Source organism: Mytilus trossulus, chromosome 1, assembly GCF_036588685.1.
Source record: "Mytilus trossulus isolate FHL-02 chromosome 1, PNRI_Mtr1.1.1.hap1, whole genome shotgun sequence".
NCBI lineage: Eukaryota > Metazoa > Mollusca > Bivalvia > Mytilida > Mytilidae > Mytilus > Mytilus trossulus.
Window position 1 is genome coordinate 110245093 of NC_086373.1, and position 22171 is coordinate 110267263.

Consider the following 22171-nt stretch of genomic DNA (forward strand, 5'->3'; position numbering starts at 1 on the left):
CCCACCCAAAAACAATAAATATATTCATTTATGGGACAATATAACAAATCATGAAATATAGGTGGAGTTCGTGGGGCCACTCTACCCCTTTCTGTTTTCGAATTTATAACGGTCGAGATCCACAATCTTAAACAATAAATATTTATGTATGGGACAATATTACAAATCAAATAAATTATAAGGGGGTCACTGTACACCTTCATGAGTGAGAACTTGGAAAAATTAGAGATCATCACCCCTTAACCATAGATAATCATGTATAAGACTATATAACAAATCAACTGAAATATAGGGGAAGTCCCTGTGGTCACCCTACCCCTCATGTTTAAGAACTTTGAAACAGTTGGTATCCCCAATTCTAAATCAAATGAAATATAGGGGGAGTCCCTGCAATCATCTGATTTATAAAATCGGAAACAGTCGAGATCCCCACCTTTAGATTAAACCATATATATTCATGTATGAGAACTAATCAAATGAAATATAGGGAGAGTCCTTAGGGTTAACTTACCCACTCCTGTTTGATACTTAGAAACAGATGAGATCCCCACCCCTCAACCATATATATTCATGTATTGGACAATATAACAAATCAAATGAAATATAGGGAAAGTCACTAGGGTCCCCCACCCCTCCTGTTTGAAAACTTGATAACGGTCAAGATCCCGAACCCATAAACCATATATATTCATGTATGGGACAATATAAAAAATCAAATGAAAATAGTGGTAGTCCCTAGGGTCACCCCACACCCTCTTGTGTGTGTCTTGAAAACAGATTTAGATACCAACGCCTAAACCATATTCATTCCTGTTTTTCATTTCAAAAAGATTGAATGACATACATGGTTAACTGCCTTCAGTGCTTACAGCGCTTTGATTTGGATCAGTTTGACCTGTTTTGCATTGTTTCCATGGTAATGACAGACATTTTCGAAATTCCAACGTCAAATTCCACATATTCCAATGTTGCTCATTGTTTCTGTGAAGTTTCATTAAATTTGGAGCTTTATGAAATTTTTGGTATAGTTTCCATGGCAACATGGTAGTTCCGATGTTTGTCAAAATCATCCAACACCTGTATATAGTGGACACCGAGAAAACTGCCGGACAAAATAGGTGGAAGTATAATAATAATAATACAGAAAAAGAAACAGAGGAAAAGCAATATGTCACCCGACATTGTCGATCGGGTGACATAATTATGTTGTCAATCAAGAAATCATGCATCAGTTAAAATTTTTGGCATGAATAAGAATGACTTATTTTCCCTCTCTAAGGCAAGATTTTCCTCTTTATTACAGCACATTTTAGCTACATACTGACTGAAATGTGCTGTAAATATTGTAACACCATTTCTTTCTCAATTTGTCTTTAAGTTTGAAAACCGGACAGGATTTTATATATTATATCCGTTCTTCGGTAGCACATGCGTATTTTATCTGCATTACTAACTAAAGCAGAAGTGCCTGGAGGAAACCACCGACCTTCAAGAGGAAAACTGACACACCTAGTCAATTAAAATTGGAGTCGAGTTCACCCGCACGAGCGGGGTTCGAACTCACAACCTCATTATTGAATTACAGTAGAAGTACGTAAACAACTTGGCAACCGAGGCACCCACATTACCCTATGATAGAGATTATAATATATATGTATATATAGGTAGATGTGGTGTGAGTGCCAATGAGACAACTCTCCATCCAAATACCAATTTAAAAAGTAAACCATTATATTATATATCTGTATGCTTAGCCATAGTTGCCTCTGTCGAATATTTATTTCAGTTGATCGTGTTTACTATAGGTGATTCTTTGTATACGCAGATAGATTGATTTAAATGCATGTTCTAAGGACATCTGAAAACTGAATCAATTATTTATATAATCCAATATCTATTTTATTTAAAAGTAAAATGGAATTAAGTCCTTCAATCATTTTTAAAACCTGAATAAAAGTCTGCTAGTCTATTCTGAGTATTATTATTAATGCATATAAAACCTTAAAACTTTAGGACGAATTTCCACTGAATTTATTTTACAACTGAGATATTGTAAAAGGTTTTCCATATTTTTCCAATATTCTACAGTATAACAGCTCGGTGTGTGTATTTGATATTTTTACAGCTATTGAAATAGTTCATACCAAATAAGAACTAGGGAAATTCATTTAATTTATAAACACCTATCTATACTCCGTAGCTCATCTTATTGAATCTTTAACAGTGTTATTTCAGATCTCACAAAAATATTAAGTAAACAAATGAATAATACGGAATTCTGTTTCATTTATATTTTTAATCGAAAAGTTTTATACAAAACTACATATGAAATATATGTTGAATTAAATGGGTTTATTCTATTTCGTTATACAATCACGTAAATGTACATAAACAGTTAACACTCTTCCTGTACTCTTATTCATTCTTTAATCATGGTATTGAATTGTTCAAGATTCCAGTTCATTCTTGTTCTAACTCCAATAATGCCAAGTTCCTTTGCTTTCTTATATTGCTGATGGTTCAAATATTCTACGCCGACATCTCGCCATTTTCCTTCTTTCATCAGATCTGCCGTTTTTGGACCAAGATCGCCTCTGTATACTGCGCTTATGACCGCAGACTTGACATTTGGTGGTAAGGAATCATACAAGTTGTCTCCAAGCATCAATTTGGCTCTGTTTTCGTGTTCAGTGATGTCATGCTTCATTAATATAAAAGAGACTAGAATCATTATAATAATCATATTCATAAAAAAATATTTAAATAATTGATAAGGAAATACAAGTATCAAGACAGGAACATGACATTTGTTATCCATTCGTTTGATGAGTTTCAGCTTTTGATTTTCACATTTGTTTATAGACTTTCCTTTTGAATTATCCTTGGAATTCGGTATTTTGGTTATTTTACTTTTAACTGACTTGCTCATTTAGAAATATTTTGTTCACCTTATTCCCTAAAATAGATGGATGAGCCCTATAAGTGTAACGAAAATCGGTCATCGCTTATTTATTTTTATGTGAATCACCAGTTTTCTTTCGATGTTAATTGTGTTTCTATATGTATATAAGTTTCTCCATAGTTGGAGCACCATGTATAACGTAAAACACCCCTAAAATTAGTATAGTCTTGATTTTCACCCCTTCAAGTATAATGGACCGTTCCATATCGTAGTATATAAACCAGCTCAAGACAGAGAAACTTTGCCGTGCAAGGGCTGTATAGCCAGTCAAGGTCGTTAAAAACTTCCATTTGTTGTGAAACTTTGTAGATTCATCATTCCAATCCACATCCACGTCTCAGTCATTACAGCTGAACGGACGTGCTGGGCCAGCTCTCCTTTACCCGCTTTCTTCGATGAGGGTTTACAGTTAGATATCAATGACTTACTACTTAAGATGACAGAAACCAATCCATGCCGTACAGATAGACGTAGTAGTTGGCGTACCCGCGTTAACATGCACTCCAAAACCATTGTATATTATGGGGAGTGTCATGCCGATTAACGTCCGAGGGCTGTATCCTAGGCTGTTGGGTGATACGACCTACATTTCACTGCCTCACGGATTTGGTCCTGATAATGCTTCCTGTCATCTTTTGAACTACGTCCGAGATCATCTACCAGTACTCCATCATCGAGGTTAGCGGGCTGCCAAGCTGACCAAACTGGCCCTGAAAGCAGCCGTTGTGAAGAAGTAAAATCTAAAATAGTCAACAAACCAAAAACAACACACCAAAACCAAGATGGCGGCCTCCATATTGCGACCTCCACTACTTGTTCCTGACCCACGGCAACAAAATATGATAAAGCTCACCAAACGTCTTCGGGCACCGAGCCGACCGTGCGAGGGCTGAAAAGCCAGTCAAGGTCGTTAAACACTTCCATATATGAAACTTTGTAGGAAAGCCGTCCTTAAAACCCCCACATATAATAATACTGAGAAACTTTGTCAGTTATATGTGGACCGTTGAAGTGATAACATCAGGGATTATTTTCCAACAAGTAGAGTGAATTAAGTGATTCCAAAGGATATATAAATAGTGTTCGGATTTATATGTGAATATTGCAATAGTGATTGTGATACAATGTATAAAGTGAATCTGATATATATAAGTGGTTATTGTTTTAATGAAAATACAAGGTGTATACTTGCTGGTGTTGCAAGTTGTACTATGTGGAAGTGTGAATACTTCATAGATTTGTATTAGTGAGCATACAAGGTGTTTACTTGCTGGTGTTGCAAGTTGTTATATTGTGGAAGTGTATTAGTGAAAGTGCACTGTGTTGAACCTTACCAGTTGGATAATATTCATTGTGTGGGAACTCATAGTGATAGTTAGTGCGTGAGTTCAGCTGAGTTTATATATATATATATATATATATTCCTTGTGCATTGAAAGATTTGTGCAAGTGTAAATATGTCATTGTGTTATTGTGGTTAGTTACAGATTAACAAGGTGATATTATATATTGGTGGACGTTGTAAATAGAAGTTGTATATATGTGATTTTGTGTGATACGTATTTGATGCATGTTGCAAAGTAATCTGTAGGTGACATTGTGTAATAAAGGGCCGTATGCATGTTGCATAGTAATATTTTACAGTTTTAGTGACATTGTGAATAAATCGGTCTGATACATGTTGCATAGTGATGGCATAGTGACATTGTGTATATTCTGTTATGATGCAGTGTGTTTTATGCATTGTGGATGAGTTACTTTACCTTGCATTTTGATTTATGTACATTTTGCTGTGTATAGTTATAGTTTTTGTTGTGAATCAATTTAAGGATGTGTTGATTGTTTTGTATAGCCAGTCAAGGTCCTTAAAAACTTCCATTTGTTGTGAAACTTTGTAGATTCATCATTCCAATCCACATCCACGTCTCAGTCATTACAGCTGAACGGACGTGCTGGGCCAGCTCTCCTTTACCCGCTATCTTCGATGAGGGTTTACAGTTAGATATCAATGACTTACTACTTAAGATGACAGAAACCAATCCATGCCGTACAGATAGACGTAGTAGTTGGCGTACCCGCGTTAACATGCACTCCAAAACCATTGTATATTATGGGGAGTGTCATGCCGATTAACGTCCGAGGGCTGTATCCTAGGCTGTTGGGTGATACGACCTTCATTTCACTGCCTCACGGCTTTGGTCCTGATAATGCTTCCTGTCATCTTTTGAACTACGTCCGAGATCATCTACCAGTACTCCATCATCGAGGTTAGCGGGCTGCCAAGCTGACCAAACTGGCCCTGAAAGCAGCCGTTGTGAAGAAGTAAAATCTAAAATAGACAACAAACCAAAAACAACACACCAAAACCAAGGTGGCGGCCTCCATATTGCGACCTCCACTACTTGTTCCTGACCCACGGCAACAAAATATGATAAAGCTCACAAAACGTCTTCGGGCACCGAGCCGATCGTGCGAGGGCTGAAAAGCCAGTCAAGGTCGTTAAACACTTCCATATATGAAACTTTGTAGGAAAGCCGTCCTTAAAACCCCCACATATAATAATACTGAGAAACTTTGTCAGTTATATGTGGACCGTTGAAGTGATAACATCAGGGATTATTTTCCAACAAGTAGAGTGAATTAAGTGATTCCAAAGGATATATAAATAGTGTTCGGATTTATATGTGAATATTGCAATAGTGATTGTGATACAATGTATAAAGTGAATCTGATATATATAAGTGGTTATTGTTTAAATGAAAATACAAGGTGTATACTTGCTGGTGTTGCAAGTTGTACTATGTGGAAGTGTGAATACTTCATTGATTTGTATTAGTGAGCATACAAGGTGTTCACTTGCTGGTGTTGCAAGTTGTTATATTGTGGAAGTGTATTAGTGAAAGTGCACTGTGTTGAACCTTACCAGTTGGATAATATTCATTGTGTGGGAACTCATAGTGATAGTTAGTGCGTGAGTTCAGCTGAGTTTATATATATATATATATATTCCTTGTGCATTGAAAGATTTGTGCAAGTGTAAATATGTCATTGTGTTATTGTGGTTAGTTGCAGATTAACAAGGTGATATTGACAACAGATTAACAAGGTGATGTTGTTGTGTCCTGTTAAATTGTTATACGATGATGACTGATGTTCCCATATTTTGACTATTTTATTGATTGTGACTGTTTATTTAACGCATCATGTAAATGTAACGGAATTTGATGAGACTGTTATTAAAGTGAGAGGGTTAGCGCTATAGAACCAGGTTTAATCCACCATTTTCTACATTTGAAAATGCCTGTACCAAGTCAGGAATATGACAGTTCTTGTCCATTCGTTTTTGATGCGTTTTGTTTTTTGATTTTGCCATGTGATTATGGACTTTCCAAATTGATTTTCCTCTGAGTTCAGTATTTTTGTGATTTTAATTTTTATTTTTTATATATTGGTGGACGTTGTAAATAGAAGTTGTATATATGTGATTTTATGTGATACGTATTTGATGCATGTTGCAAAGTAATCTGTAGGTGACATTGTGTAATAAAGGGCCGTATGCATGTTGCATAGTAATATTTTACAGTTTTAGTGACATTGTGAATAAATCGGTCTGATACATGTTGCATAGTGATGGCATAGTGACATTGTGTATATTCTGTTATGAAGCAGTGTGTTTTATGCATTGTGGATGAGTTACTTTACCTTGCATTTTGATTTATGTACATTTTGCTGTGTATAGTTATAGTTTTTGTTGTGAATCAATTTAAGGATGTGTTGATTGTTTTGAATAGACAACTGGTTGTGGTGAAAAATTGAGTTGAACACTTGCATTCCTGATTTATTCAGATACGTATCCATTGATCGCCCGGTTACACGTTACATAAGCAAACAATTTCAATTTCGTCCTAAAATGAAAAGCTATATGTCGAACAATTCAATTTAAAGTAAGCCAATTAATAACGAACATCGTCCTCCGGAGGTAATATTAGTTTGTTTTACAGTTTCTCATCATTCTTAATAGAATGGTACTTGTATTTTATATTTGTGTATTGTCTGTTTTATATTGTGTATATACTCTGTATGTACTGGGTTTTTTTATGTATTGCAAGTAATGAGACTTTAATGAAATATTGAATCTTGTAAATAAAATCTGGTTCATTCATGACAAAATAAACATTTTTGAGTGATATTATTCTGACTAGATCAATACTAAAATACTTATAAACATTACATTGTTTGACGTAATATAGAGAAAAGAAACATAATAATTCAAATGCGACTTCGGATTTAAAAAAATTAAATTGATTATCATACACGTTCTTTAATTTCATTTATTCTACAGGCAATACATTGTATTTCAAATAGGCAATCCTATATTTAATTTATACGTGCATGGAATTAGAAACTTATTCCATTAAATAGCTCCAGCAAATTGTTTTGTTTAAAATAATGATTCTTTATATACTTTTTGTTATGGAAACTATCTATGTGCTCCTTTCCGTAAACACATATTTGCATGTAATCAAGATTTTTTATTATTATAGCCAAGGACACACCTTAATCCAGCTCATCTACACAACTTTATTCCAGACTGATAACTTATTATTCTTACATCCAATAGTTTACGGGCTTGTTTCTTTGTTATGTATTCTTGTCCCGTCTTAACTTTATCAAAATCAACTTCTGGAACAAGTTTTTGGAAAGTTTCTTTTGCACCGTCTCTGTTTAGGTTGAACCCATAACCTAAAATAGTAATACCAAGAAATACATAGACAATAACTGTTTAGTGTCTTTAAATATCAGCTGTATTTATACGAGGCTAGGAAACAAGGTGACTGTATGCGAGCTTTTAGCGAGCTACTACACCTGTTTCGAGCCGAGTACAAATACAGCTGATATTCAAAGACACTAAACAGTTATTGTCTTTATCTTGCAATTTATTCTGTATATTGTTTGTGTTTTGAAAGACACAAAAACTAACATATTTAGCATTTATTTTCGATTTGTAATCCCTTTGGGCCCGCGTAGTAATATTAAAATCACACATTACGCTGAAGACGGGTTCGCAAAAAAAAATCTCGAATGGTCAAAAATAATACATCGGCCAAGGTGAATAATTATCTATTTAAGAATTGAATGCTTCTTTTTGTAAATTTATTGGGTGGTAAAAGCGTTGACCGAAGTACATTTTGTATGAAGCGCGGAAGCGCTTCATTCTAAAAATGTACGCACGGTCAACGCTTTTACAACCCTATAAAGTTTCAAAAAGAAGTATTCAATACTTATAATTACATTTTTTTAGCTAAAATCATGAAAACACGATTTTTATTCAGTTTAATTTAATTCACTTTGCACTTTTTTGTGGGACCTCGTGTCATCATGCATGATAAATGTTATTGTCTGATGCAATTGTTTATGGAATAACATGTTAGCCAATCAGAATAACGTATTATAATGAAACTTACATCTAATGTAATTATTTTAATATAACAACTTATTTCAACAGTAAAAACAAATAAAAAACATTGTCAAGTTTGAAACAGAAGTGTACGAGTTGTCCTACGCTTCAGACTTGACATTCACTTTTATTAACATGCATGCTGAAATTGACATGATTGATTTTGTAACACAATCATACACATTCAAGTTTTGAAATCGATAATTGGGTGACATCTTCATCATCACTGGAATGCAACTGGAATACACATTCTGAGGTCACACAGGTCAAACAATACATAGTCCAGCATTGGGCGGGACTTTAAAGCGATATCTGTAGGGCTGTATCTGTATAGTAGGACACTCAATTGCAGGATAAAGATAAGTAATTTGCAGTGAAAAGTCAGGGTTTCTGTTCGGTGTGAGACAGTACCTTGGTTAACAGCTGTGTTGCTTATACTGCATAATTTTTTGTGTGTATAGGTGTAATTATACCACCATTGATTTTAGCCTTTGTTAATTTTGAGTTTTTTTTTTAAAAACTATACATAATTTATCTTTGTTTCAAATAAAGAAATACTTGGCATGAGTAAAGTTTTATCTATAGAAAAAAAATCACATCACATTTCATTTCATATGGGAATATAACCATCACTAGAAGATGCTTTGAAATACCCGAGACATATGTTTATGACCCAGAAATATTTTACTGCAATAAAATGTAGAATTATTACTTACAAAGTCAAATTCAAGGGAATATGTTTTTTACCTATTTTTCGTATGCAACTGGATGCAACGTACTATGATTTGGTGGTATTACACCTATACCCATTTCATATACATATTATATTCAATATTCAACTACCTGAACCATATAGTTTCTTCGGAAAATTCTTTGGCAGATGATATATTCACTAAATCTGTAGATTCAAACCCTTGGGTCTTAAAGGTCAAGAGTCTTTTGAATGAACTTGGAATGTCTTATATCATCAATAACTTTAATTATGTTAAAGGTAATTTAAATTCTATTAAACAAAGAATTAATGACCAATGTTTGCAAGTTCAAAATGCAAATATATTTGAATCCAAAAAGTTAGACTTTTTCAAAAGTGTCTACATAATGGGCAGAAGACCACCCTATGTTGATATATTAAAAAACAGAAGTGACAGAGCTGCAATATGTAAGATCCGTATAAGCGCCCATACACTGATGATTGAAAGAGGGAGACATCTAAATATTCCCAGAAATGAGAGATACTGCTCTGTATGTAATTCTGGTCAAATTGAAAATGAAAAACATTTTCTTTTACATTGTGAAAAATACTCAACTAAGAGGGATATATTTTACCATAAAGTTTCAAATATAATTGTTGATCCTACAAAATTTCAAAAACATGAAAATAATATAATCTTTTTATTAAATAATAATTCATACACAATCCTAAAATTAACTTCCTCTTTCATCTCAGACAGTTTGAACCTGCGTAAAGCAGAACAAACTCTATAAAATTGCTAATAATCATTGTTCATAATATTACATATTAATATTGTCGTTATTTTCAATACATTATTACTATTTGTATAACAGTTGTATGGGCCATTGCCAATTATTGTAATTGTGTTTGTGCCAATAAAATATTTGTATTTGTAATTGTATACAAACTTTAGCTATCATTTTATTCATTTAGCTGTACAAATAAAACCAAACATTCGAAAATATATAATTACCTATTGTGGTGTCATGAACTTTAGGATTTTTGGGTTGTGCGTCGTAAGCCTTCAGGTTAGGTTCTCCATTTGTCGTCTCGAACCGTATGATAACGTCAGTTATGTCTATAAAGATAAATACAAATACATGTATGTGTTATGAATTTAATTCAAAATAAACAATTGTTTATTATTAATATAATAATTTTACTGTGTACATGTACTATAGCTATTATTTCTAAAATATTGTGTTCGTTATATACCGACTTTATCATAAAGTAGGTAATAAAATTGATGCACAAATACCCAATGTAACAAGGTTATATCTCACTAACAAAGACATGTGAAACTTATATTTATATCTCTGTTAAATACATGAATAGAACAACTGTAGACGTTGTATTTACATGCATGATCCCATGGGTTGCCGGAAATATTCAAATAATTTTGTATTTCAGAATATGGAATATTAAATCGTCAACTTGAATCCAGAGTTTTACTTGGGAAATAGAAATATTCCCATCCAAAGACTTCTCTATACAGTCTGCCATTTAAACCCTTGCTAGAGTAGAACGTGAATTGCTTGTGCAAGATGGATAGATACAAACCACATCCGATCATTTCGTTGACGTTTAATCCAATTTAGTTATAGTTAAAGTGATCGTCATACACGGTTAATAACCCGTGCAAAAAAATAAGGGTTTGTAGGTTGCATGATTCTTTTTTATTATGCCTGAAAATCCTCTTACAACGGCAAACCCACACCGCCATAAACACATTTGAGAGACGATAATACATTAACGAGTTTTGTGCCATTGAGACAATTTATTGGCCTAAATAAAGGCAACAGTATACCGCTGTTCAAAACTCATAAATCCATGGACAAAAAACAAAATCGGGGTAACAAACCAAAACCGAGCGAAACGCATTAAATATAAGAGGAGAACAACGACACAACACCGAAACGCAACACACACAGAAACTGACCAATCATCAAAACACCACGAAAATAACAAATATAATATGATAACCAAATACATGAATTTGGGATAGACAAGTACCGTGCCATGTCTTATCTCAATATCTCAAAAATAAGAGAAAACACAAACGACTCAACGTTAAAATGCAACACACAGAGAAACGAACAATAATATAACAATGACCATCTTCCTGACTTGGTACAGGACACTTTTAAAGGGGAATAGAAGTGGTGGGTTAAACCTGGTTTTATGGGATGCCAAACCTCGCACTTTAATGGCAAAGTTAAATATAATATTGAAATGACAACATAATACTACAGGACTACAATACAAATAAATAGGAGAACATATTAGACAAAGAAAAACATGATTAATAGATAACAAAAAGCATCAGGTTTGAAATTCAATACGCCAAAAAACGCGCCTTGTCCACACAAGACTCACCAGTGACTAACCAACATCTGAAAAATGCCATTCATCATATTTTTAAAACAAATACGGCGTTGTGTCTTTTAAAAATGTTGAAAATAAATTGGTTTGATAATTGATCATAATTACGAGAGTTTAATTCCAATAATTTAACTGGGTTTTTTTTTTTCGTATACTGTAAACAGTAGTTTGACGTTGACGTTTATTACGTCACTCTCACAATCTAATGCAACCGTTGAACGTTTGTAACGTTCATTTTGATTGGATAACGTCACTTATTTACATGGCATCAATTGACAATTGATGCTATGGGACGTACGCTCAAGCGCAGACGGCATATGACAGATTTTAAATACATGTTTTAACGTTGTTTTCTGTCAGTTTCATTAGAATGGAAATAACAATATTGTATTTTAAGCTCCGACGGCAAACGCGTCGCCAGTAAACTTAATTTGCGACCATCAAATCCCCAAATGATGCCGTCGGAGCTTAAAATACAATACAGTTATCTCCTAAACAACAACAGGTATACACGCGCTGAAACAAATAAAACGTTAGAATACTGCCAAATCTTGACAATTAAAGCTTTATAGGAAAGTTCAATTTTTAAAGAAAAAAAAAATCTTATGGACCTGAATACATCGGTTTTACTGTAAAACATGTGTTAGAAAATTCTTCATACAATCGAAGTCTTCATACGTGTTTTTCTATCAAATTATAGTGATGTAAGAATATGTCAGGAGTTTACAAAATACAAAAGGTGCTGCGCCAACCCAGGATAAAGGGTGGGGGGGGGTTCCAACTTTATGTCCCCATTCAAATGAATTGATCGGCCAAAACAAAGGAGGGGTCCAACCCCCGGACCCCCCCTTTCTGATCTGGTACTGGGTTGGAAGTCAGAGTAATCTCGGACTATTCACTGTCAAGTACGTTTAATTCTATCATAAACTGTGATAAATTAATCTGTTTAACTCCGTTTTTTTTTGGATAAGTGATTAATAAATGCATACGAACTGTAAGTTATTTAAAATTCTACTTTCGTCTTTGACTTGATTACGTATCTTATATTTAAAGATCATGTTTAATTTTTACACATTGTAAAATATTGTATTTTTATTTCTTTCAGTTTACCAGTCTACTGACTACTTTGTAAACCTTTCTGGTGGAATACTATAATTACAATTTTCGAAACAAGTTGTGTTCTTTATATATTTGCCGAGATTGCGATACAGTCACCTGGTTAAATAGTTGAGTCCGGCTCAGCATAACACTGATACGGGAGTACTTTTGGTAGAAAGGCTGGCAAAACTTTGTAGAGTTGCCAATGAAACACACAGACCAGTGAAAGGGTCTTGGACTCTCCACAATTTCACCACCTGTTTTCACATTTGAAAGATCGAGGAATGCCTGAAGTATTGAAGAAAACTAATGCTTCCATTCCGACACCACTGCTGATAGCTTGAAATGGACTTTAAAGTCCCGATATAGTGATATGGATGTCAAAATGCATGTTAACTAATCAGTGTACATCAAATCTTGTATAGACTCTGCCACTGAGGCTTCCATGAATGGTCAACTCGACCAATCTAAGGGCGATATTATTTGGTATCCAGTGAAGTACTTGAGTATAAATTATATAGCAGGGACTTTTGTCAACGATAAACTTACTGTCAATATGTGGCAACATGACAAAGACGATTCAGTGTTATACATTTCAGTGTGCAGTGATGCTTTAATAAAGATAGTAACATTTATTGAGATGAAATTTGATCTGAACAAAATAAAAAAAGCCGAGCTCAAAAACTTATCTATATAGTTTTATCACATAAACTTATTATTTTAATCGCATTTAAACTTTAGTCTTCTCAGAAAGGGTTTAATGCGATATTTAAATGTAAAATTATATTCTGTATGAATCACTGGTGTTGTTTTTACAGTAACACAGTTTGATAGAGGTTTTAAAAGGTAAATAAGATGATGTTGCTTGTTCACTTGTAATTTCCGATGAACTTACAATGGCTTTGTAGAAAACTTTGCAGAAAAACTTTGTAGAACATGAAAATGAGGAATGTGTCAAAGAGACAACAACCCAACCATAGACCAAGACAAACCTGCGTGAGGATACCCTTATGCATACGAGTATAACATTATGACAGCTAAAAATCCAGTTACTCTGGAAGGAAAAAAATGTAGTTATTTAGTTATTGCCGGAAACCAGGTTGAAATAGAACAAAAGAATCGAAGCTCTTTGTTAGAGAAGGCGATAAATGTTTACTGTATTGTTTACTATAGTAACAAAATTTTTAAAAGTTAATAGAAACAAACAAAATTGCAATTTTCTTCTCAATTACGAGGTGTTTTATTTTAAAAACACCATTTGCATAAGTTTTCAATTTATCTAGTTCATAGTTAAGCAGAACAATTAGATATCAAGTCGACGACATGGGTATCTTTCAAGTTGGATGACAAAAATGCATAACCTCCGATTTTTTTGGCAAAATTACCACGGACGGAAAACATATCAATCTATAAGTTCAGTAATTTTCGTGTCTGCCCTTCCATTATGTGACTGAAGAAAAAAATAAAAAAATGGGTAACAATTGTATCGAAAAGAGAAAATCGAGTGCACCTTTTTATGTTAGGGCGTGTTTGAGTTGAGTATTTTGTCTTGATATCGTACAAAGTAAGAATATTTCATACATCGTCTCGCTTCAGATTCTATAATTTTTATATATTAAAGCTACAGGTTGACGTTATAACACACAAAAATCACAGTACTAAAAGATGAATTATATGGGTCAAGTGAAATACCTATCTAATGAGTCACAAAAACAGAGAAGGTGTATTCAAATAGCTATTTTTTTAATGAAAGTACTTGACGACAGTCTTTCAAGTTGGATGATGAAAATGCATATCTTCAAAAAATTCTAATTTATTGTGTGTGATAACTAGAGTTTATAGTCTTTATTCTGGATCACATCCGCAATTATATATTCACTGTATAGTCTATATGATTGGATTTTTAGACATCCGTATTTTCCAGAAATAATCTGGACTTCTCCGTATTTTCACTAGTGCTTACTTTCTCTTCCTCACCGGTCTATTGCAAATGGATGCCACGACAAAACTGCTCCTGTGGATATTGTGACAAATCACCGTCAAGTACGTTTCAAATCAATTATAAACTGTTAAATATATATACCGTTAATTCCGTTAACTTGGATTCCATGTTTATTCAACAATACGAACTGTAATTGTTTATTTCTATGAATTGAACTGAGAATTCTACTTTCGTTTTTGACTTGATATTATTATTGCATTGAACATTCATATATTTCTTTCGTACATATTGTAAAATATTGTATTTTTATTTCTTTCAGTTTACCAAACATTACACACTCTGTAAAAACTCCTGTATCCTTTCTGGTGGAATTATAATCTACAAGCTTCACTCACAAGTTGTTATTCTTTATAATTTGACGAGATTGCGATACAATCCCATGGTTATACTAGCTGAGTCAGGCTCAGCATAGTAAATTGACGACAACCTGTCTTTACATATCAAAACAAGGAACGACAACGTAGCAACGTACAAACCTTTACACTGACAGTGGACTACAGATCTTCTGTATACTCGACAGCAACCCAACAACGTTGAGTCAACATGGATCCCAGTCATATGGAACAACAAGAAGAGATACAGCCCCAAGAAGGAGATGTCCCTGAACTATTAGAAAATCCGTCTAATACATCACAGTCAGATGAAACTCCCGAGGCTAGGCGAGTACGTGACCTCACAGAAAAAGGACAAGGAGCTTTCACTGAAAAACGTGACAAGTTCTGTCAGGAACTGGAGGCTCTCTGGGCCGACATTGAATCCCAGTTATTGGAAGTAACAACGCCTCCTAACGAGCTCCAGCAACTCCTCACAGCTCAGGACAAACTAGTTAAAGCCTGTAATAACTATCGTAGGCTCACAGATGAGTACCTTGACTTTCTGAAAAGGACCAGAACATTGGAGAGTCAAAAAGAAATTGATGCATGTAAACTCTCTTTGGATTTACGTCTGTCCAAAGTGGAACTTGTTATGGAAAAACTACACGAGCATCGCCTCGCCCTAACAAAGGCCAAATCCACTAAAACAAAGACCTCAAAAGGTAAGAAAAACTCACGCAGTGGTAGCTCTAACGTGTCAGACATGTCAAGCCTAGCACGGAAAAAGCGTGCCAAGGCAGAGGCTGCCAAGTCTAAAATAGCCTTTGTAGAAAAACATGCCATTATCCTACAACAGGAAGCAATGTTAGAGGAACAAGCCCTGTTCAGACAAATTGAAAAAGAACAGGAGGCCGCTCACAGAAAAGTGCAATTAGAACAAGAGGCTATGCGCAGGAAGGCTGAAATGCAACAAGAAGCCGCACGAGTAAGCCGAGAAAAGGCCGAGCTTAAAGCCAAATTTAACCTTCTTGAAGCACAGAAAGAAGCTGCAGCCGCAGAAGCCGAGGCTCGTATCCTGGAATACGACGATAGTCAAGCCTTTAGCGAACTACCTGACGAAAAGGAAGACCCGCTCCAGCGTGTGCAAGATTTTGTCAACAAACTTCCTGTATCAACAGCTGTGAAGGAAGTAACAGCACCTCAAAAGAAAAAGCAATTTCCTGTTAAAATTGAGCTGAGCCACGAAGCACCAGCGTTCGTGCCGTCCGCGGCACTGAACTTGCTGTCACAGACATCTGCTGTCTTACCTTCCGATTTTAAGTCACCGGAAGTTACCTTTATCCCAGATCTGGGATTAGTAACCGGCATACAAAGACTAGGCCTTTCACATGAGAGCCCTACTGAACACCAAAAACAGGGTGTTAAAGAAATGATCCCTGTCTTACGCCCAAAACAAGACTTTATAGAAGAGATCCCTGTTTCACACCAAAAACAAGGCATAATAGAAAATATCCCTGTTGCACACCAGCAACAAATCAACCTCACATCGGAGATAACTAGATTCCTCCTACGTAAGGACCTGCTTTTTTCCCGGTTAACGAGCTTTAACGATCGGGCAGAATCCTTCCATACTTGGAAAGCAAGCTTCAAGAATGTGACTGATGAGTTACAAGTCTCTGACTCAGAACAGATCGATTTACTGATCAAGTGGCTCGGTCCAGAGTCTGCTAAACACGCCATTAGCATAAGAGCGTCGAATGCCAATAATCCTACCATAGGGATACAGAGATTATGGAAGAGGCTTGACGAGCGGTATGGTGCTCCAGAAATGTTGGAAGCCTCTCTCATGAGTAAACTTGCCAAATTCCCTACCTTAACAAATAAGGACAACACACGTCTCTACGAACTATCTGACATTCTATCAGAAATAGAATATCACAAGGAAAATCCCAAGCTGGGATGTTTGCTAGGATATTTTGACTCCTCATCCGGGATTAATCCTATTGTTGAAAAGTTACCGTACGGACTCCAAGAAAAGTGGACAACAAGGGCTACAAGATACAAGTCCAAATATGAAGTTGCCTTTCCACCTTTCACAGAATTCTCTGCCTTCATCAGGGAAATAAGTAAAACAAAGAATGATCCTGGGTTCATCTTTGGGTCAAAAGCCACACCAAATACAAAAGGTGCTGCGCCAAGGTCTACGTCTTACCCTAGGACTAAAGTTGGTGCTCATAAAACAGCAGTTGAGCAGCAATCTGGAGACGCCAGCAAACAAGGTCTTTGTATTCTGCACAATACAAAACATTCCTTAAATGAATGTCGAGCGTTCCGAGCCAAGTCAATAGAGGAGCGCAAAGGTCTTTTAAAAGAAAACAATGTATGTTACAAGTGTTGTGATTCTACCACACATAGAAGCCGGGATTGCAATGCAAGCATAAGTTGTAAATAATGTGGAAGTAAACAACACACTACCGCACTTCACATCACTAGACCACAGCAACCTGCAAGTTCACAGTCTAGATCACCTAAGCAAGCCTACGGCGGGGAGCCTATAGAATCGGCTGAAACTAAGGCAACCTCAGTTAACTCTACCTGTACTGAGATCTGCAAAGATACATATAGTGGAAAATCTTGTGCTAAAATACTTCCTGTGAATGTTTATCACAAAGATAACCAGTACAAAGTTATTCGCATGTACGCCATCATTGATGACCAAAGCAACCGGTCACTAGCATCGCCCGAATTCTTTAATCTTTTCGACGTCAAAGATAAACCAGAAAACTATACTTTATCAACATGCTCCGGCAAAGTAGTCACTTCCGGCAAAAGAGGAAGAGGTTTCGTCATGGAATCAATCAATGGTAATGACAAGTTTGACCTTCCCGTACTGATTGAATGGGATCATATTCCCAATAATAGGGACGAAATACCTACTCCTGAAGTAATAATGCACCACCCTCATTTAAAAGAACTTAGAGGTAGCATTCCACCAATAGAGGAAAATTGCCAAATTCTTCTCTTAATTGGCAGAGACCTTATAGAGGCACACCATGTCCTCGATCAGCGCATAGGACCACCCAGAACTCCATATGCACAACAATTGAAACTTGGTTGGGTAGTGATAGGAGAAACCTGCATTAACAAGCAGCATGTTCCTCTTGAGTTAAATGTCAAAATAACCAACATTTTGCCTACAGGACAACCTTCAACCTTTCAACCATGCACAAGCAAGTTTGACATCCGGGAAAACTACACAGACCCCGTAATGAAAGACCTACAATCGCCACTCTTTGAAAAAACAAGAGACGATGACAAGCCTGGACAGTCATATGAGGACAAAATGTTCATGAAGCAGATGGACAACGAATTTGTAAGAGACTCGGAAGGAAGTTGGGTAGCACCGTTGCCGTTCCGAGTTCCAAGACAGCCATTGCCAAGCAACAGACAACAAGCTCTTCATCGTGCTAATATGTTAGACATCAGTTTGAATAGAAACCCAGTTAAGCGGGAACACTTTCTTACTTTTATGAGTAAAATCCTAGACAATAATCATGCAGAGCTCGCTCCACCATTGCACGAAGATGAGGAGTGCTGGTATTTGCCATTGTTTGGTGTTTATCATCCGAAGAAACCCGATCAGATAAGAGATGTATTTGATTCTTCCGCCAAATGTAACGGAGTTTCACTAAACAGCGTCCTGCTTACAGGTCCAGACTTGACCAACGATCTCTTGGGAGTACTGCTGCGTTTCAGGAAAGAAATGGTCGCAGTAACTGCAGATGTTCAACATATGTTTCACTGCTTTGTTGTCAGAAAAGACCACCGAAATTATCTGAGATTTTTATGGCATAAAGACAATGACTTACAGAAGAACCTTGTCGAATATCGCATGAGAGTTCATGTTTTCGGGAATAGTCCGTCACCTGCTGTTGCTACGCTTGGACTCAGAAAAGCAGCTCAAGCATCAGAACAAGAGTTTGGCAGTCACGTGACTAGCTTTGTTACAAGAGACTTCTATGTCGACGACGGTCTTACGTCATGTCCCACTAAAGAGGAAGCTGTTACGCTCATGAAGGACACACAGCAAGCATTAGCAAGATATGGAAACTTACGCCTTCACAAGTTTGCCTCTAATTGTGCGGAAGTTATGTCTGCATTTCATGCCAGTGATTTGGCTTCAAATCTTAAAGATCTAGACTTAGAATGCGATAGCAAACCCCTACAACGTAGTCTTGGTCTCAGCTGGGACGTAAACACTGATAACTTTTTATTTCAATTATCATCAGAAAACAAACCGATCACTCGGAGAGGAATTTTATCAACGATAAACAGTCTCTACGATCCTCTGGGATTTTTGGCTCCGGTGATTATACAAGGGAAACTCCTATTGAGGAAAATAGTATCAGAAACCGTCGATTGGGACCAACCTCTCACTGATGAGACAGCAGATGAGTGGAAATCTTGGAGAGATACTCTAATTGCTATCGAAACATTGCGCATTCCACGTACCTACGTGCCGTATCTGAGCAAAACCGCCACAAAGGAGTTACATGTCTTTTCTGATGCATCAGAAAAAGCCATAGCAGCTGTTGCATATCTACGCACGACCGACAGTAGTGGTGAACCAAACATAGAATTCATTCTTGGGAAAGCTAAATTTGCACCAACAAGTGGTCATACTATTCCACGCCTTGAACTATCTGCTGCAGTATTAGCAGTCGAGATAACACAGACCATCATGGATAATTTAGATTTACATATAGACACCGTAAAATTCTACACAGACAGTAAAGTAGTCCTAGGCTACATAAGTAACGAGACAAGAAGGTTCTTCATCTATGTCGCCAATCGAGTAGAGAAAATAAGAAAATTTAGCCCTCCAAGTCAATGGAATTATGTACCAACTCACCGTAATCCCGCAGATTCGGGAACAAGGTCCGTACAAGCCCATGAAATTCACAGCAGCGAATGGTTATTAGGACCAAAACAACTTCTTTCCTCAGAACAGAAGAATTCTGAGGATATATACCAGCTAATAGATCCAGAAGAAGATGGAGAAATCCGTACAACTGTTAATGTTGCAAAAACATTTTCCACACCTGAGCATAAAGGTATCGGAACTGATAGATTCAATCGATTCTCCAACTGGACATCACTTGTGCAAGCGATAGCCTTTTTGGAACGTTTCTCTCGTTTACACGGGTCAAAACAGGCATAATCAGTGACTTCTGTGGATAGTTTTTCAAATGCCTAAAATTTCATCTTAATATCTGCACAACAGGAAGTTTATGGAGATGAAATAGATTGTATAAAACGTCAGGAACAAATTAATAAGCGGAGCCCGATAGCTAACCTCAATCCGTTTTTGGATGAACGAGGACTATTACGAGTTGGAGGCCGTATTGTAAAATCGGACTTGAACCTCCATGAAAAGAAACCATTGATCGTCCCTGGACGCAATCATGTAGCAACATTATTAGTTCGACACTACCACAACAAGATAAAACATCAAGGTCGCCATTTCACAGATGTAGCGATTCGATCAGCAGGATTTTGGATCGTAGGAGCAAAACGCTTAATCTCATCTATTATTCACAAATGTGTGACATGCCGCAAACTCAGAGGAAAAACTGAGTATCAAATCATGTCTGATTTGCCAGAGGACCGTCTTGAACCTTCACCTCCGTTTACTAACGTTGGAATAGACACCTTTGGACCCTGGACAATTGTTTCACGTAAAACACGTGGCGGATACGCCAACTCAAAACGTTGGGCAATTTTATTCACAAGCTTAGTGACAAGAGCTATTCACATCGAATTAATCGAGGAAATGAGTTCTTCGGCCTTCATAAACGCTGTCAGGAGATTCGCCGCTATAAGAGGCCAAGTGAAGATTTTCCGATCTGACCGTGGAACAAACTTTATTGGCGCAATCGACGATTTAAAGATTGACTCAATCAACGTTGAAGATGGACCCTTCAAGAACTTTCTGTACAATTCTGGTACAACTTGGATCTTCAATGCGCCGCATTCGTCCCACATGGGTGGAGCCTGGGAAAGAATGATTGGTATCACCAGAAGAATTCTTGATTCTATGCTTCTAAACGCAGCCGGAAGAAGCCTTACACATGACGTGCTGAACACACTAATGGCAGAAGTTTCAGCAATAGTGAACTCTAGACCTCTGGTACCAGTATCAACAGATCCAGAGAATCCGTTAATATTAACTCCGGCTTTGTTATTGACACAGAAAACCGACTACGTTTTTACTTCAGACCATCTTAGGGAATTCGACAAACGAGATCTCTGTCTTGCCGAATGGAGACGAGTACAGGCTCTGGCCAGTGTTTTCTGGTCCCGTTGGAGGAAGGAATACCTGCCGTTACTACAACAACGACGAAAATGGACCGAAGATCGCCGTGATCTCATCGAAGGAGACGTCATTCTTCTTAAGGACAAAAACATTTGCCGTACCCAATGGCCCGTTGGAATTATAGTGAACTCATTTAAAAGTTCAGACGAACATGTCCGAAAAGCAGAAGTGCGAGTTATCGTTAATGGAAAAGCAACAACCTACACACGCCCTATCGTGGACATGATTCTCCTCATAGAGAACACTCCTGTGTAAATATGTGTATATATCTCTGGATTTATATAGTGACATTCATATGTGTTATATCTTATGGAATAATAGTGATATCAGGTAGATTTCAGACGGGGAGTATTCTGGATCACATCCGCAATTATATATTCACTGTATAGTCTATATGATTGGATTTTTAGACATCCGTATTTTCCGGAAATAATCTGGACTTCTCCGTATTTTCACTAGTGCTTACTTTCTCTTCCTCACCGGTCTATTGCAAATGGATGCCACGACAAAACTGCTCCTGTGGATATTGTGACAAATCACCGTCAAGTACGTTTCAAATCAATTATAAACTGATAAATATATATACCGTTAATTCCGTTAACTTGGATTCCATGTTTATTCAACAATACGAACTGTAATTGTTTATTTCTATGAATTGAACTGAGAATTCTACTTTCGTTTTTGACTTGATATTATTATTGCATTGAACATTCATATATTTCTTTCGTACATATTGTAAAATATTGTATTTTTATTTCTTTCAGTTTACCAAACAATACACACTCTGTAAAAACTCCTGTATCCTTTCTGGTGGAATTATAATCTACAAGCTTCACTCACAAGTTG

General features: G+C 36.3%; 2 protein-coding genes across 3 annotated transcripts in view; one reads left to right on the top strand and one right to left on the bottom strand.

The window, feature by feature from the left end:
• Positions 1-2345: 2345 nt before the first annotated feature.
• Positions 2346-22171, bottom strand: part of LOC134711716 (uncharacterized) — a 35575-nt gene continuing 15749 nt past the window's right edge. For both annotated transcript variants that reach the window (XM_063572541.1, XM_063572532.1), the window contains 3 exons: positions 10127-10231; positions 7575-7705; positions 2346-2701 (listed from right to left, as the gene is read on the bottom strand). In XM_063572541.1, coding sequence (XP_063428611.1) covers positions 2420-2701; positions 7575-7705; positions 10127-10231 — 518 coding nt within the window. In that variant the 3' untranslated portion in view covers positions 2346-2419. The remainder of the gene's footprint in view (positions 2702-7574; positions 7706-10126; positions 10232-22171) is intronic.
• On the top strand, positions 18385-22160 carry LOC134697438 (uncharacterized). Its single transcript, XM_063559719.1, has 2 exons — positions 18385-21871; positions 22090-22160. Exon 1 carries the CDS (start codon positions 18422-18424, stop codon positions 20168-20170), a length of 1749 nt encoding a protein of 582 aa, XP_063415789.1. The 5' UTR covers positions 18385-18421; the 3' UTR covers positions 20171-21871; positions 22090-22160.